The following is a 15,107-nucleotide window of genomic DNA, read 5'->3' as shown; positions in this document are numbered from 1 at the left end:
TTTTTTTTCTTTATTATCGATGCTTTGTTATTAGCTTCATAAAAAATCAATGAAGCTGAAATAAATCCAAAAACTACAGTTTTTGTTTTCTTTTTTTATTTATTGTTTTTTTTAGTGTTTGCTGGGTTTTAGACGTGGTGTTATAGTTAGTATTGTAGGTATTTGTTTTCTCAGTGTGAGACTGTTTGGAGTCACACTTTGCCTATGTCACACTTTATTTTTTTTTCGAACATATTTTTTGTTTTGCTTTCTTTTTGTAGTAAAATCTGAATAGAAAAAATAACACAATTCTAAGCTGCAAACAAAAATCAAACAAAAGCCTTTATTTTTCCAAACAAAACTAAACCACCCATACTGGATGATGGTTGTATGTGTATATTGGTTTGGTTGAATGGTTTGCGGAGGTAAAGTGTATGAATGTGGTGTGTACAAAAGCTTTTTCTTTTATTTTTTGGAGGTCGTGACAGACGTGTCTATTGGTTAATGGTTGGTTTTATTTAAATGAAACTAAATGAACTTTTACTTCCAATAAAAAAAATCAAAACAAATTTAAATCAATTTAAAGGAAATTTTGAAAGAGTTTTTTTGTATTATATACACTAACAGTAAAGTAACAATAAATTAAATTAATCAAAGATTTTTTATACATTGTTATAAAATATTAAAAGTTTTTAATAGAAAATAAAAGTTGAGTGTCATTAATTTTTATGAATTTTAACGCCTATAAGTAGGCTTCAATAAATTATTTAAATTTTTAAAGTCTAATTTAAGGGTTTTTGAAAATAATCTTTCTTCTTGTTTATTTTAATTTAAATTATATATTCAAATTTCAAAAATTATGGTATAAATTTCGTTTAAATAAAAATAATTTTTCACAAATAAAAATCTAAATTTTTGTCTACCAATAAAGTTATTTTTTTCCTTTTCGTTTTACATAATGCCAACCAACAGCACATCAATAAACCAAATTAAAACCACAACAATTTTTCACAATTTTCACGTGTAAATTTTCCAATTGGTTGAACTTTTGCTCTTTTTTTCCACCATTTTTTTAAGCAAAAACAAACAGAAAACTGCAGCACAATTTCACTCATATAAATGATAAAAAGAAAAATTATAAAAAAAGTAAATTAAAATAAGTAGAAAAAATATTGTAAATTAAAATAAAACAAAACTATACAAAAATGCGAATAAAACATAACCCAGCAAAAGTTTTTGAATGAGAAATTGGAAAAAATAAAATTAAATTCATTTCAATTTAAAGTTAACAAATGTTAAATGAAATTTAAAAGAATCAATAAAAAATTTAGCTTTTGGAAAAAAATTCCTTTTAAAGATATTTCTTTTTCTCATGGGGTTATTAGCTGGTGTTGCTATTTATTTGCCTCATAAAATCTGACAGATTAATTTCCTAATTATATGTGTATATGTACATATTTATAAAAAACAGCCATAAACTGATAAAATGTTGGAAAAGAAAAAAATTATTAAAAATATTATATAAAACAATTTTTTTTTGCTGCAGCACAAAAAAAAATATTTTAATGTAAAAATACACGCAATATAAGGCCAAAACATTGTAGTAAAATTATATATTAAAAAAGCTTTAAAAATTTATTTTTTGTTTTTAATAAAGAAAAACACAAAACGCATCTGCGTTTTTTTTTTTTTTTTTTGTAAAAATGGTGGAAAAAACAGGGTTGATAAAAATTTTTGCACTAAAAAAGAGGAAGTATATAGCCAGCAGCAAAATAATAAAAGAAAAAACATTTAACAACCATTGATTGGTCAAACACATAATCCTCAAGTAATACATGCAAGAGATGTTGATGATGATGCATCATTTATGATGCCCTGACACTAACACCGAAAAATTTAAAATGTTTAAAGCAAAGGGGAAGGGAAAGGCTTTACACTTCAGGTTTTATGTTTTAAAAATAAGAATAGCTGAAAATGTATTTTCTGATAAAAGTTGGTTTTACACAAATTTTTGAAAGTTTTGTGAAAATATTTTAGTTGCTGTAACAAAAAAATGTAGTGTTGTATTCTCTAAGTCCGTAGATTGTGACTCTGGTTCATGATATTGTCTAGGTGTATTTCTTCAGATCTAATGTTTTATATATCCTCCTTCTAAACTAACAAATCCCGCCAAAAAATTTTAAAATTCAAGTGCACAATATTTTAATTAAATCCATATTTTGTTCGAACACATAAAAAATGTGCTATATTGTTGTTGTAACTAAGTATAATTGTTCTATATGCTACTGTTCTCTGTCTATAACCCCCGCCCCCTCTACACTCTAGGCATTGGAAATTAAACGCATAACATTTCTACATTCATACATATTTTCACGGTACATAAATCGTTTTGCCGCAATTCATGCAAAACGTAAAACAACAACAATAATAACAGAAAAAATAGAATGTTTTTAAATTAGAAAAATATATAAATGTACAAACAAATAAGAAACAATTTCCAACAGACGACATACAAAACAGCAAACAGATGAAAAAAAATTAGAAGGAACAAGAGAGAAAAAATAAAACAAATTCCTAAAATACAAAAATATAAAGCAAATGACATTGTGTGGAAAAAAAGTAATTTATGTTGTTAATTTTTTTTTTCAATTTCATTCTCTAACTAAAGTTTGCTACAGAAACGTTATATAGAAAAAAAAGCGCATTTTTTTATTTATATTGCAAAAAAGTATTAGACTTTGTGTGTATCTATATAGTAGATGTTAAAAAAAAGTATAAGCTTTAGTAAAATACAATTTGCTTAAAGCATTTCAAAAAATTATATATTTTTTTTATTTTCCTATAGTTATTGTTCAGTTTGTTTTTTCCTTTCTATTATAGAAAAAAATGAAATATTTATATTAGAGAAACAAAACACTTGCGCTAAAAACTTTGACGACAGCAAATAGAAAAAAAATATTATAGAAATAATACATATTCTAATAATGAGTGTAGGGGTGTAGACTTCAAATACTCAGTCATTTAAATAAAAAAAAATCACACACATTTAACGGCTGTTTCAAAAAGAGCGGTATATTAAAGATTTTATTAGAAACAAGGTTTTAATAAGATTTTAAGTTTTTTAGCAAAAAGCCGTATTTTATGAAATAAATCCTATTGTGGAAATCAAAATTAAAAAAGTTTTCTCTTGATGATATATATTAAAATACAATAAAAATGATATAAATTCGTTTTATATTTGATAGAATCGTAAAAACTCCTTTAGTACCAAAATCCTTAAAAAATGTGGTTAGTTTAAAAAAGTATCAAATTTATAAAATTGGTACCAAAGGGGTAAAATCAAAACAAAAAATGTAATCATTATACAGCCGACGCGTTAAAAAAAAATTTCCTAAAACAATAGTTTTTGAAATCATATATATTTTTAATTTACTTTACAACTTTAATACTCCTATTAATTTTCGATCTAAACTCGCCGTCTATCAAGTGTTAGCTGTTTAAAAGACACACAAAAAGATAGACACAGTATTTGAAAAAAATATACAAAAAATTACTATTAGTAGACTCTAGAGAGGGTATTTTTTAGAACAAAAAAATCAAAATAAATTCTACTGTAACAACAAACACATGCTTTAGAGGCACAAACCAAACGACAGACAGATAAAGCGACATACACAAACAAATTGTAGCACAACAGCAGCGCGAAACAAAGTGATAAATCATAAACTGTCACTTTCGAAATACAATTTTATCTTAAAACAATATGAAAAAAAAAAAACAATAACAAAAAGCAATAAGTAACAAAATATTTTTTAAAAAAAGAAAAACTAATTTTCTTTAAGTTAAATAAAAAATTAAAAATGTAATTTAAAAAAAATCCAATTTATTTAAAAAAAATATAGGTATATATTTTTTTAACTTAAGCGACGGCATTAAGCAAATTTTAAAAGATTACTCAATTAACAACAAAACAGCACAAGATGTTAAAAAAACAACAATTATTATATATAAAACTAAAGAAAAGTAAGAAAAAATATAAACACTGCACAAGCAAAAACAAAATGACACTCCACCCATTTTTTAAAGCCAACATATGACAGCCATATGAAAATAAATAAAGAAAAAAAAACATCTATAAAAAAAAATAAAAAGAAAATAACCAACACTTATGCGAAAAAGCAACAATACAAGACGCAAAAGCACACCAACAAATAATAATGAAAAACTGCAAATACAAAATGGAAAAATGGCTGAATGATTACATAAAAAAAGAGCGCAAAACTAACTTACAATACATAACTATTTAAGAAAATAAGTTACAACTTATAATAACATTTAAAACATTTTTTTAACATTTCTAATGTGTGTTCACTTCAACAACAAAATCATATTTATTTTTATTAAAATTAATATTAATTCTATAATTTCTTAATTTATTTCATTATTGCAAAGCTCTCCCTACTCTTGTTAAAAACATTCCCCTATAAATATACTCTTTGAAAAATTAATCTTTTTATTTATTTTGTTTTTGTAAACAAAGAGGGGAAATAACTCACACTCTTATACTTTCGCTCTCACTGCCTTAATCTCTCTTTAAACTGCAGCAAAAGTAAAAAAAGCAATTCGCTTTGAGTTTTTATTTATTAATTTTCACTCATTTTCTCCAGTACTCTTAAGTATGAGTACATTTACTCATATTCTTACAGACTGTGTGGCAACTTTTCTGTAGTTTTTTTTTATAATAATAATTTCATATTTATTTTTTTCGGGCAAAAAATTCAACGCTCAGCTTAAAAATCATACACACGAAATAAAAATTATTAAGATTTATGTGCGAAAACATTTTCTTTGGGGGTCGTGACCGTGAGTCTATTAAATAAAATTTTGTATGTTCTCTGGTCTAGAATGTCTGTTTGTGTAATGTCCATAAAGAAAAAATGTAAAATTTTGATTTTTATTTAGGAAAAATAAAAAAATGTATTTAAACTAGAATTTTGTGGATTATAAGAAAACAAAAGTATGTTTGAAATTGATATTTATGGTAATTGGTAAATTTGTTAAATATTTATAACAAAAAGAGCTTTTGAAGAACGAAATTAAAAGTGTAGAAATACATAAGATTAAATTGTAATTTTGTAATTGTAATTATGTATTAAACAAAATTAAGAACTGAACTAGAACTGAACTAGAACTGAACTAGAACTGAACTAGAACTGAACTAGAACTGAACTAGAACTGAACTAGAACTGAACTAGAACTGAACTAGAACTGAACTAGAACTGAACTAGAACTGAACTAGAACTGAACTAGAACTGAACTAGAACTGAACTAGAACTGAACTAGAACTGAACTAGAACTGAACTAGAACTGAACTAGAACTGAACTAGAACTGAACTAGAACTGAACTAGAACTGAACTAGAACTGAACTAGAACTGAACTAGAACTGAACTAGAACTGAACTAGAACTGAACTAGAACTGAACTAGAACTGAACTAGAACTGAACTAGAACTGAACTAGAACTGAACTAGAACTGAACTAGAACTGAACTAGAACTGAACTAGAACTGAACTAGAACTGAACTAGAACTGAACTAGAACTGAACTAGAACTAAACTAGAACTGAACTAGAACTGAACTAGAACTAAAGTTGAACTTGAATCTAATAAGAAGTTGATTACTTTTTGGATCTTGTTTCTACCTCGCCTCTGTTTTTATTACAAAATTGCAAATAATCCGTGTCATTCACTTAAGTTCTTTTATTTTGTACCCCAGAAAATTGTGTCACAATGTTTTTTTTTTAACAACAAACTTTAAACATTTTTCTTTAGCTATAGGGATACATATTTTTTTTCAACTATATACGCATAAACACCCCACAAAAACATTAAATTTAATACGCACATTACACCCAAAAGAAAATTGGCCATTAAGTTTTCATAGAAGTAATTTTTTTTAACAGAAAAAAGTAACGTCTTCCCAAAGTATTTAAATAAAGGTGTGTAGCTTAATAATAAGGAATAGGTTACAAGGAAGTTTACTTTTTTTAATACAAACAACTACAAAAGGAAGAAAATAAACAAAATACCAAATGCCTAAGGGTATGCAGAGTTTGGTGGTTGGGAGTATTGTTAAAAAAACCTTATTCTGTTATAAAAATTATATGGCACTTCTTATTAACATTGTTTTTATGTGCCATTTAAGGTTATAAAATAAATTATTATTAACGTCATTTGAAATTACAACAGCATTACGATATTATTATTTAAAACTTTATTTAAAAGCAGGATGGTAACAATACCAACAAAAAATCTACTTTTTTAAGCCAGACATAACGACGGCGCAAATTTTTGTTTGAAAAAAAAGAGAAACACAAAAATCATAAAAAAAATTTTGTTATTAGCCAATCTTTTACTCAGGTTTCAAATGAAATCATTTAATGCCACACAACCTACATTTATAGTTTTGTATAAATTAAGATTTTAATACCACTGTTGTATTTTTCTGTTTGCTTTTATCACTTTTAAACAATTTTTATATATTTTAGATATGAAACTGTCAATTTTATCAATAATTCCTATTTAAGAGTTTTTTTTGTAGAAATTTTTGTTTAATTTTTTTCAATGATAAGTTAAGCTTTTAATATAAACATGACAAGTGTTACAAATAATATTATAAAATAAAAAATATAACTTAACTTTGCTTGGTTTTTATATGCTTTCATTTGGGTTTTTGTTAATACTTCATTTGTGGTTTATTTATTTTTTTAATTATAATTTTTTTGTTTAAATAACATTTGTAACCATGTTTCTTTCTCTAATTTTGTTTTAGGTCGATGGTGTCGAAGAGAATGGTCATCACCTGCCGATACTAGAAATGCCGATGCCTCAAGACGATTATATTCCTCAGTCTTCCTGGGTAGTCCCGGTAAGTTTAATATTTAATTTATTTACAAAATTTTCTTTTAAATTTTATGTTTTATCGAAATTCAAAGTTTTTGCTTATAGTTTTAGGGTATAAAGGCGTTTCGTTTCAGTGTAGACAATTTTGCTACGAAGACGTATGATTAATATTAATTAAAGTTTTCAATAGGAAAATAATTAAAATTAAAATATTTATCTCTTAAATAAAATTATTGTAAAATATGGAGAAAAAAGCTAGATTTCTAGGTTTTAAAAATATATGCATTAGGTGTATAATTTTAAAAGGTAAAGATCAACTAAGCAAAAAAATATTTTATTAGAAAAATTTTATATTTTGATAGGAAATTTATATATTAAAATTCTTAAATAAATTTTCTAAAATTATTTAAAAACTTACCTAAAATTCATATGTTTTGTGTATTTAGCACCAATAAGTTTTTTTGACATCACCCACAAAGTTCATCATTAGCAACAAATATATGACAAGAGAAAAAAATCACATGAAAAGATAAGAAAGGAAATGGCAATTGTATTTTTAGTAAAGTTATCGATTTTTATTAAATACTATTCAAAAATCATAAAAAGCCTTCAATATAAAAATAAAAAACCATAAAGATGAAAATCAACAAAAATTTTCAGTGAAGCATAAACATTTCGACAAGTAAATGCAGTAACGAAGAAGAAATATATATATATGTATATATTCACAGACAAAATGTCTAGCGAAATATAAAAAAAGCAACAAAACATTTAAATATGTTGTTGTAAGTGAAGCTTTTGGAGGCTGCTGCACTTGACGTTTGTTTGTTGCAAATAAAAGAAGTTTTAAGCATAGATTTCATGATCTTTCTATTCAAATGCAAAGAACTTAAAAAAACTGGCAAAATAAGAAGAACTATGTTCATACATTTGTTACAAGATTCACGTCATCCTTCTCATCATCATCAGCAGTAACATCAGCGTAGTCAGCAACTTCTTTGATTTTTTTGCTGTTTTTTTGCTGGCAACATGATGAGGCATACTGAACAAAACGAATATATAAAATGTAAAAAAAAACTTTAAAATGCGGTAAAAATTGTTTGATATTTTTGCTTGATTTCTTTTTACAAAAGAATTGCCAAGAGTTTAAACAACACTTAATGGCAGCAACAACAACAAAACTTGCAAAAAAAAAAAAAAAATAACAACAAACATTTTTAAATAGAGTTGCATTTAGGCTTTTATTTTGTTCAACAGCCAAAGAAAAAGGAAACACTGTAAAAATCAATGTTTTGTAAGTAAAGCGTCGGTGGCGGCATGTGTTGCCTTTAGTTTTTTTCTGGCAAACAGTTGTTATTTTTTCTTTTCGTTTTTTTTTCTATTTGGAATTCTCAGCTTAAGTTGCATGTGCAGCCAGTGTAACGCCATTTTTGCTAAACAGTAACTAACAAATGGCTGCATTATTCTAGACAACATTCTTCTACTTAAAACTGCTACGAACAGAACAAAAAAAAAACAATTCTCTACTACAAATAGACGCCGTTAACAAACATTTAGCCAGGCCAGCAATATTGTTTTGAATTCAAAAAATAGCCAACATAAAATAACAAGTAACAAAAAATAGTTTGTTTAAGGCCATGAAACAATATGCAAAAGAGTTGAGGTTTTTTTCCACTAGATGCTGGGTATTTCTAGTGAATGACTGTCTGTCTGCTTTGAGTGACTTAGAATCAAGAAAGCAAAAAGAAGTTTAGGAAAAACCCGCCAAAAGGATAATCAGCAACAATTTAATATTATTACACCACGATTTTGTCTTATAAGTTATAAAAAAATAAACAGCTGGAATAGCTTAAAATTATATAAGTTTTAGGATTTTTTTTGTTTATTATTAACATTTTGTTGTAATATTAGAAATATTTAAAATGTTTGTATTAAATAAAGCCAACAAGACGTATGATTGATATTAATTATATATTTTTAACAATTTCACAGAAACTTAACAACATTCTAAAAAATATTTTTAAATAAAAAAAATTCTACAAAAATCAAAATTAGTATAAAATTTGCGATAAACTAAATTTAAGAATTTTGTATTTCTATAGTAATTTTATTTAGTTAGTTAAAAATGTTATAAATATTTCATTTATTTAGCTTTTGAATTAAAGATGATTTTGTCGGTTAGTTTGAAAGTTGTCTTTTTTTTATTTCTTTAAGGTTGTCCCATAAATTCTTATTTACACTATAAAAATATATAGAGGTTTGTTTTTTTTTTGCTGATCTTAAAGCTAAATGTTTTTTTCTTTTAAGAAATCATTGAAAATCTTAAAAACAATTTTTTGTAGCTGTTTGTAACTTAAAAAAAGAAAAAAAAACTAAAACACTGTTAACAAAATCCCCAACTAGGCATAATAATTTCGCGCTTCAATGAAATGCGATACGTTTGAGTTGATGATGTTAAAGATGATCAACACGAATCTTATTTTTTTTTTAATATATTTGGTGGCTGTGGCCAACATTAATGTTAAAGCCATAGATGTATGGCTTAAAACTTGTGATGAAACGTTCAGTGGTATAAGCAAAATAAAAAATTAAAGAAAAAATAAAATCCAAAATGTGAAATAACCTTAAATCGTACATTGAAAATGATGATGAAGTTGGTGGGTTTTTTTAAGCTTAAATATTTTTTTTTATTTAAAGACATTAAGTCTTTAACAGAAAAAATATTGGAATTAAAGAAAGAAAATACACCAAAAAAACTGCTGCTTGAAATGAAATGACTAAAAAGTGAATTCCTGAAACACACCTTAAAATCACTTGGGGATATCACTTCACAATATGAAGCTTTTACAGCCAACAAACACACATACAGACAGACAGACAGACAAAACAGTACAAAAAAATATACGGCCTAAAAGTTAAAATAAAGTCTGGCGGGATGGAGTCTTTTTTTGGATTTTTTTTGTTGCTTAAGAAAATTAAAAATAAACTTCATAAGACTTTCATTCATTTTGATTTCTTTGTCATTTAAGTTATTGAACATGCATTGATACACGTTTGTTAACATACAAAAAACATTTATACCCGTATTTAAGGTATAAACTGCACAAAAAAAGACAGACAAACGGAGAGTTTGAAGGTAGAACGGACGGACATTATTATAACCATGATAATAATAATGAGTATAATGATGATGAAAAAGTTAAGTTAAGTTTGAGTAAGAGCTTTGATGGTTAGCAGGCTTAAGGGTTTAGATAGAGCAACAACATCATCCTTCTTTTTTCCTCCTCGAAATCATCAACATCATAATGATGAGACTGAGTTAAGTCAAAGAAGGCTATAAACAGCAACAAGCTTGCTTAAAGTAAGCATCACATGACATTTGGCTTGCAGTTCATAAATAATCGTCTTAAATGTAAAAATTTCAAGTTTCTTTTCAAACTGTGTTTTTTTTCTTTTAACTTTTAGCCAGATTAAGCTTAAGCTTTAATTCTCACTTTGACTGCTATTTTTTTCTTCATACACTCTTCGTACTGCTTAAACTTCAGGGAAAAAAGTATTGAAAATTATTTAAAGGAATTTCCTTGGTTTTTCTGTTACTGAAAATCCTTTAAATAAAAATTTTAAATACTTGAAAAGAATTAAGGAAAAGGCAACAAAAACCGTGTGTTAAAAATATTTAAACGTGTTTAACAAAACGTTTACATTTGATTTTTTTCTTAATATTTTTTGTTTTAATTTAAAACTCCCAGGAATTTGTTTACTTCTTTGTTTAAAAACATTTTTAGCATATTAAATGTTTATAAAAAAAAATTAAAAAAAAAAGAATTAAAGAAAAAAAATTATGGTTATTGTAGGCAGTCACATTTCAACTGCAGTTTTCAAACTTATTTCTGTGATGATCCCATTTTAATATTCTAAGATGCTTTAAATATAAAAAATACGTGTTGCTTATTAAAAAAAAGTTTTTTTTTCATTTCTTAAAAAAATTGTTATTACGTTTATTGTATTCCTAATTGATTTTTGTCTTTTCAAAACCAGAAAACCATTGTTTTCAGTCTTCTTTTTTTCTTTATTTTTTTTTTGTTGTTGTTGAAAAAAGATGCATATTTAGCCACCATTTAAAAAACCATCATCATTATCATCAGCTTTTATTATTGGTTGTTTGTGAATTCATTTAAAATGCATTGTGCATCGCGCCTATTTGGCATTTGTTTATTTTAGTATGCAAAATTGGTTAAAGAGACATGACATAAACAAACAAGAAAGTTGACAACACTGTTTTTTTTTCTTTTTTTTTGGCTCTTAAGTTGTTGGCTGGGCCTGTGTGTTGAAATAAAAACAAATCAGCCAAGAAAAAATCTGAATTTATAAACAATTTAATATATTTAACACGTAGAAGGTCATATTTAATGCATTATTTGTAGTTTTGTTTGTCTTTCATTGCAAAAGAGATTTTTGCATAAAAAAATCAAGCTTCAAGTGGAAAAAGTGAAAAAATACAGCCTTGAAAAAGGGTGGGGATTTGACAACACTAAAAAAGAATTAATTCTTTTAGAAACACTTTTTTCTTACCACAGCTTGGGAATTTTTGGATTTTTATTTTAAAAATTTGATTGATGGCTTTTATGTGTCTGTTAAATATTTCAAAATTATTTATAAAAAAATTTCTAACATATGAAAACCTTAATCAAGTTATATTTTGAATTATGTCTTAGAAGTTCGTGTTTAGAAGTCCCAAAACGATAAAACGTTTGCCAATTTCTTTAAATGATAAATGGCTGAATAAATATAATAATAGGTTAAAGCAAATCTAACAAGAAAAAAATTTTAACACCTGCTTAGTTAGCTAAAAAACAGTTTGGCAATAAAACTATTTTTATTGCTACTTTTAGGCTTAAATCTTCAAAATAAATTAAATTATATTTTAAGGCATATTTACATAATTTTACTTAGAAAATTTATTATTTGAAATATTTAAAAATCTTTAAAAACTTATACAAATTTACTATTTTTTTTATAATTACAGACAATTACGGCACAAGTGCAAGTGGTAAGCTTTTTTTAATATAAATTTATTCTAAACTCTTTTAAAACCTCTCACTCTTCCATCATTATCTCTCAAACTAAAATTTATAAATTTGGTATTTAAAACATTTTTTTATCTCATACACACGCTATATAATTATACGATCAAGCGTAACCTATTATCAGTAAAAGATCACAACAAAAATACACCTCTGCCCAAGAAATAAATAACAACAAAAAATGGTCATTCAATCTTAAAGAACTTCTCATCCTTAACATACATATCTTCTGCCTATCATATTTTTTACAAATGTATGTGAATGTTGTGGATTATTTTGTTGTTCCTTAACAAAAGTTATAAATTTACTGATTAAAAACCAGCTTATCATTATTAAGGCCACGGCCTAAAAAAAATAAACACATTCAAACTATCTTGGGCAGCCTTTAAATAAAATATTTTTTGATTTCAAAATGAAGAAAAGAATTGAAAGTTATGCCATCTCAAGAAATAAAAATAAAAATTAAAACAAAAAATTAAATACCTTTTTTCGAAAAAAAAGCTTTCTTAAGATTGCGGGTGTTTCTTATTGAAAAACCAAATAATGTTAAAGATTTTTTGTTATTTCAACAACAAAAAATATATTTCCTGTGAAATACTTATTATAAGATTTTGGGTTTCTTTTTTGTTAAATATTTAAGGAAAAAGCCGTAGGAGATGTTTTCATAAACACACTGTCCTTTGTTTTTGAAGCAAAAATATTTTTAAGCAACATTTTATGAAATGAGTTTTTTTTGGAATTATCTGTTATAGAAACAATATGTTATTCTTTTAAAGTTCTCGAAAAGTGATTAAGAATGTCAGAGCTTGAGAAATCGTGATTTCTCAGCCAACTTTATAACCAAACTTTCATACAAGTTACTGCATTTCAATAGAGCTTTTCCTTTTTTCGAAAAATGAAAGCTTATTTGAAAGAGCTTCTGTTTTATCATCATGTTTAGATTTACTTTAAACGTCTTTCAAAAGCTTCGAAGAGAGCTTCTGTTTTATCATTTCTAAAGCTTATTTTATTTCAAATTTTATAAGCAAAATCCTGCAAACTGTTTTAAATTAATTTTTAAAAGAATTTCAATTAAATTCAATTTCTTTCCTTTAAAATTAATCCTCTTTAAGTCATGACCCCTAAAACCACAAGAAAAAAATCAATAATCATTTCAAAATCTTATTTATTTAATAATTTTTTCATCATTTTTTCTTGCATTACAAGTATTAATAACTCTCTCAAACTCTGTGTTTAAACACATGTTTTCCCACCTTATAAATGTTTGTCAAATCCGGCTAACTGTCTGTCTACACTGGGTTCTGTATGAACGTACATATGTAAATTTATTTACGAAAAAAAAATAAATAAGAAATAACGAAATCAACATATTGATTGTCAATTTTATTTATTATTAACGCTCATAATTGTCAAATTTGCCAAATTTATGGTCACCACCAGATGAAACGATTTCAAAAAGACAAGGAAGGAGGGAAACGAATTGAACTGAACAGAATCGAACAAAACAAAAATATTTTTATCCATGAATTTACGACAAGAAATTGAGATCAAGACACCAAAAATGCAAAAAAAAAAACACACACAAGACACAAATAATAAGAATAAAAACTTTGAACGAAGACAACAAAATATGCAAATCTTGAAGCCCCACAACAGTTCAATACAAGGAAATAAACCAACAAATAAACCAGCTTACAAGTGACATTAATTTTTTTTTCTTATTTGTGGCAAAATCTCAAAAAAAGAAATGTAAAGAATTTATATAAATTTTGTATTTGAACACAAAACTTTTCAATTAATAATTCTACAAATTGTCATTGAGGGCAATAATGCTTGTTTTTAATGATTTTCAGAAAGAAAAATATTTTTTTTAATTTATAGTTAAAAATTAAAAATTCTGTTATTTTTATACTTAAGTATTTGAAAAAAAATTAACATCTCTCCTTGTTTTTTGAGATATTTTGTCTCTGTCTGTTAGTTATTTGTTAAAGTTATTTTATCTATAGTTATTTTATATGCCCGCCACATGATCGTACGTCAACTTTACACCACAGGAGGTTGAAGTTTATTTTGTATATTACATGATGTTTTTTTTTGGTTTTTTGGTTTTTTTTTTGACTGGCAAAAATTGTATTCGTATGACATTTCATATTATATATTCACACACCTATACAATTTATAGAACTCTTGCTGGTTTCGTAGTCATTTTTACACACAAAACAACATACACAGTCGTCATCGTCGCCGCGCTGATGTCGTTTTGTTGAACGCGCCAATTTGAGTTCTTTATTAGGAGACAAGTTTACAAGCGTTGTTGTTGTTGTTGTTGCAGTTGAAGTTTTTGTATATTCCATTTCAACCATGATGGCAGCCCAAAATCTTCCTCTACCAGCCAACCAAGCAAACAACCATCTATCCATCCATCCATATACAAACCTACAAATGTATTTATGTTCATACATGCATATCTAAATGCAATTCATTGAATATCACATCACTTTTAGCATCTTTAGAGAAGAAGAATCATCATCATCAACATTTTCATTGTTGTTTTTGTATGTTGCATGGTTGTATGTAACGTTATCGCTTTGGTTGATGAAGATGATGGTGGTGGTGGTGTTGGTGGTGCTGGTCCTGATGCTGATGATGAACGAGACAAGGTCTTTGTAGCAATGTAAAGTGTGTACACAGTTGGATATTTTAATATTTAAAAAGCTACTCAGCAACAAATTCCTTACTTTTCAAAATAATATATATATGAAAATAAGAAATTTTAAATATTTTATTGATTTTGAAGTTAATATTTAATGAGAAGAGTACAACTTTAATTTTAATTAGTAAAACATTTGTAAATTTGAAAAGTTGCGGAAAACCAAGAGAAAAAAGCTTTTATGTTTAATATATTTTAGCTTTCAAGAATCCATATATTTAAGCTTTAACACATGCTTTTAAAATAGTTTTTTAAATTATTGAAACGTACCCGAAGTTATTATTTTTGTATTTTTAAGAGAAAATATTATTAAATATTAAAAGCTAGATTTCTATGAAAAAAGCTTTTTGTATATGTATATCAAAAATCTTTCAAAAACTACAAGCTATTCTTAATACATATTTTCAATAAAGCTTAAAAATTTCAAAAGCTTT

At 25.8% G+C, this 15,107-nt stretch overlaps 1 protein-coding gene across 2 annotated transcripts in view; it reads left to right on the top strand.

Annotated features, from left to right (window-relative positions):
• LOC111676085 (homeobox protein homothorax) overlaps positions 1–15,107 on the top strand; it is a 145,239-nt gene that overhangs the window by 111,238 nt on the left and 18,894 nt on the right. For both annotated transcript variants that reach the window (XM_023436970.2, XM_046948171.1), the window contains exons 9-10: positions 6,809–6,904; positions 11,906–11,929. In XM_023436970.2, the coding sequence (XP_023292738.1) occupies positions 6,809–6,904; positions 11,906–11,929 (120 nt within the window). The remainder of the gene's footprint in view (positions 1–6,808; positions 6,905–11,905; positions 11,930–15,107) is intronic.

This window comes from Lucilia cuprina, chromosome 4 (genome assembly GCF_022045245.1).
Source record: "Lucilia cuprina isolate Lc7/37 chromosome 4, ASM2204524v1, whole genome shotgun sequence".
Classification (NCBI taxonomy): Eukaryota; Metazoa; Arthropoda; class Insecta; order Diptera; family Calliphoridae; genus Lucilia; species Lucilia cuprina.
The sequence above is the reverse complement of the archived record's forward strand: the minus strand, read 5'-3'. Positions and strand labels throughout refer to the sequence as shown.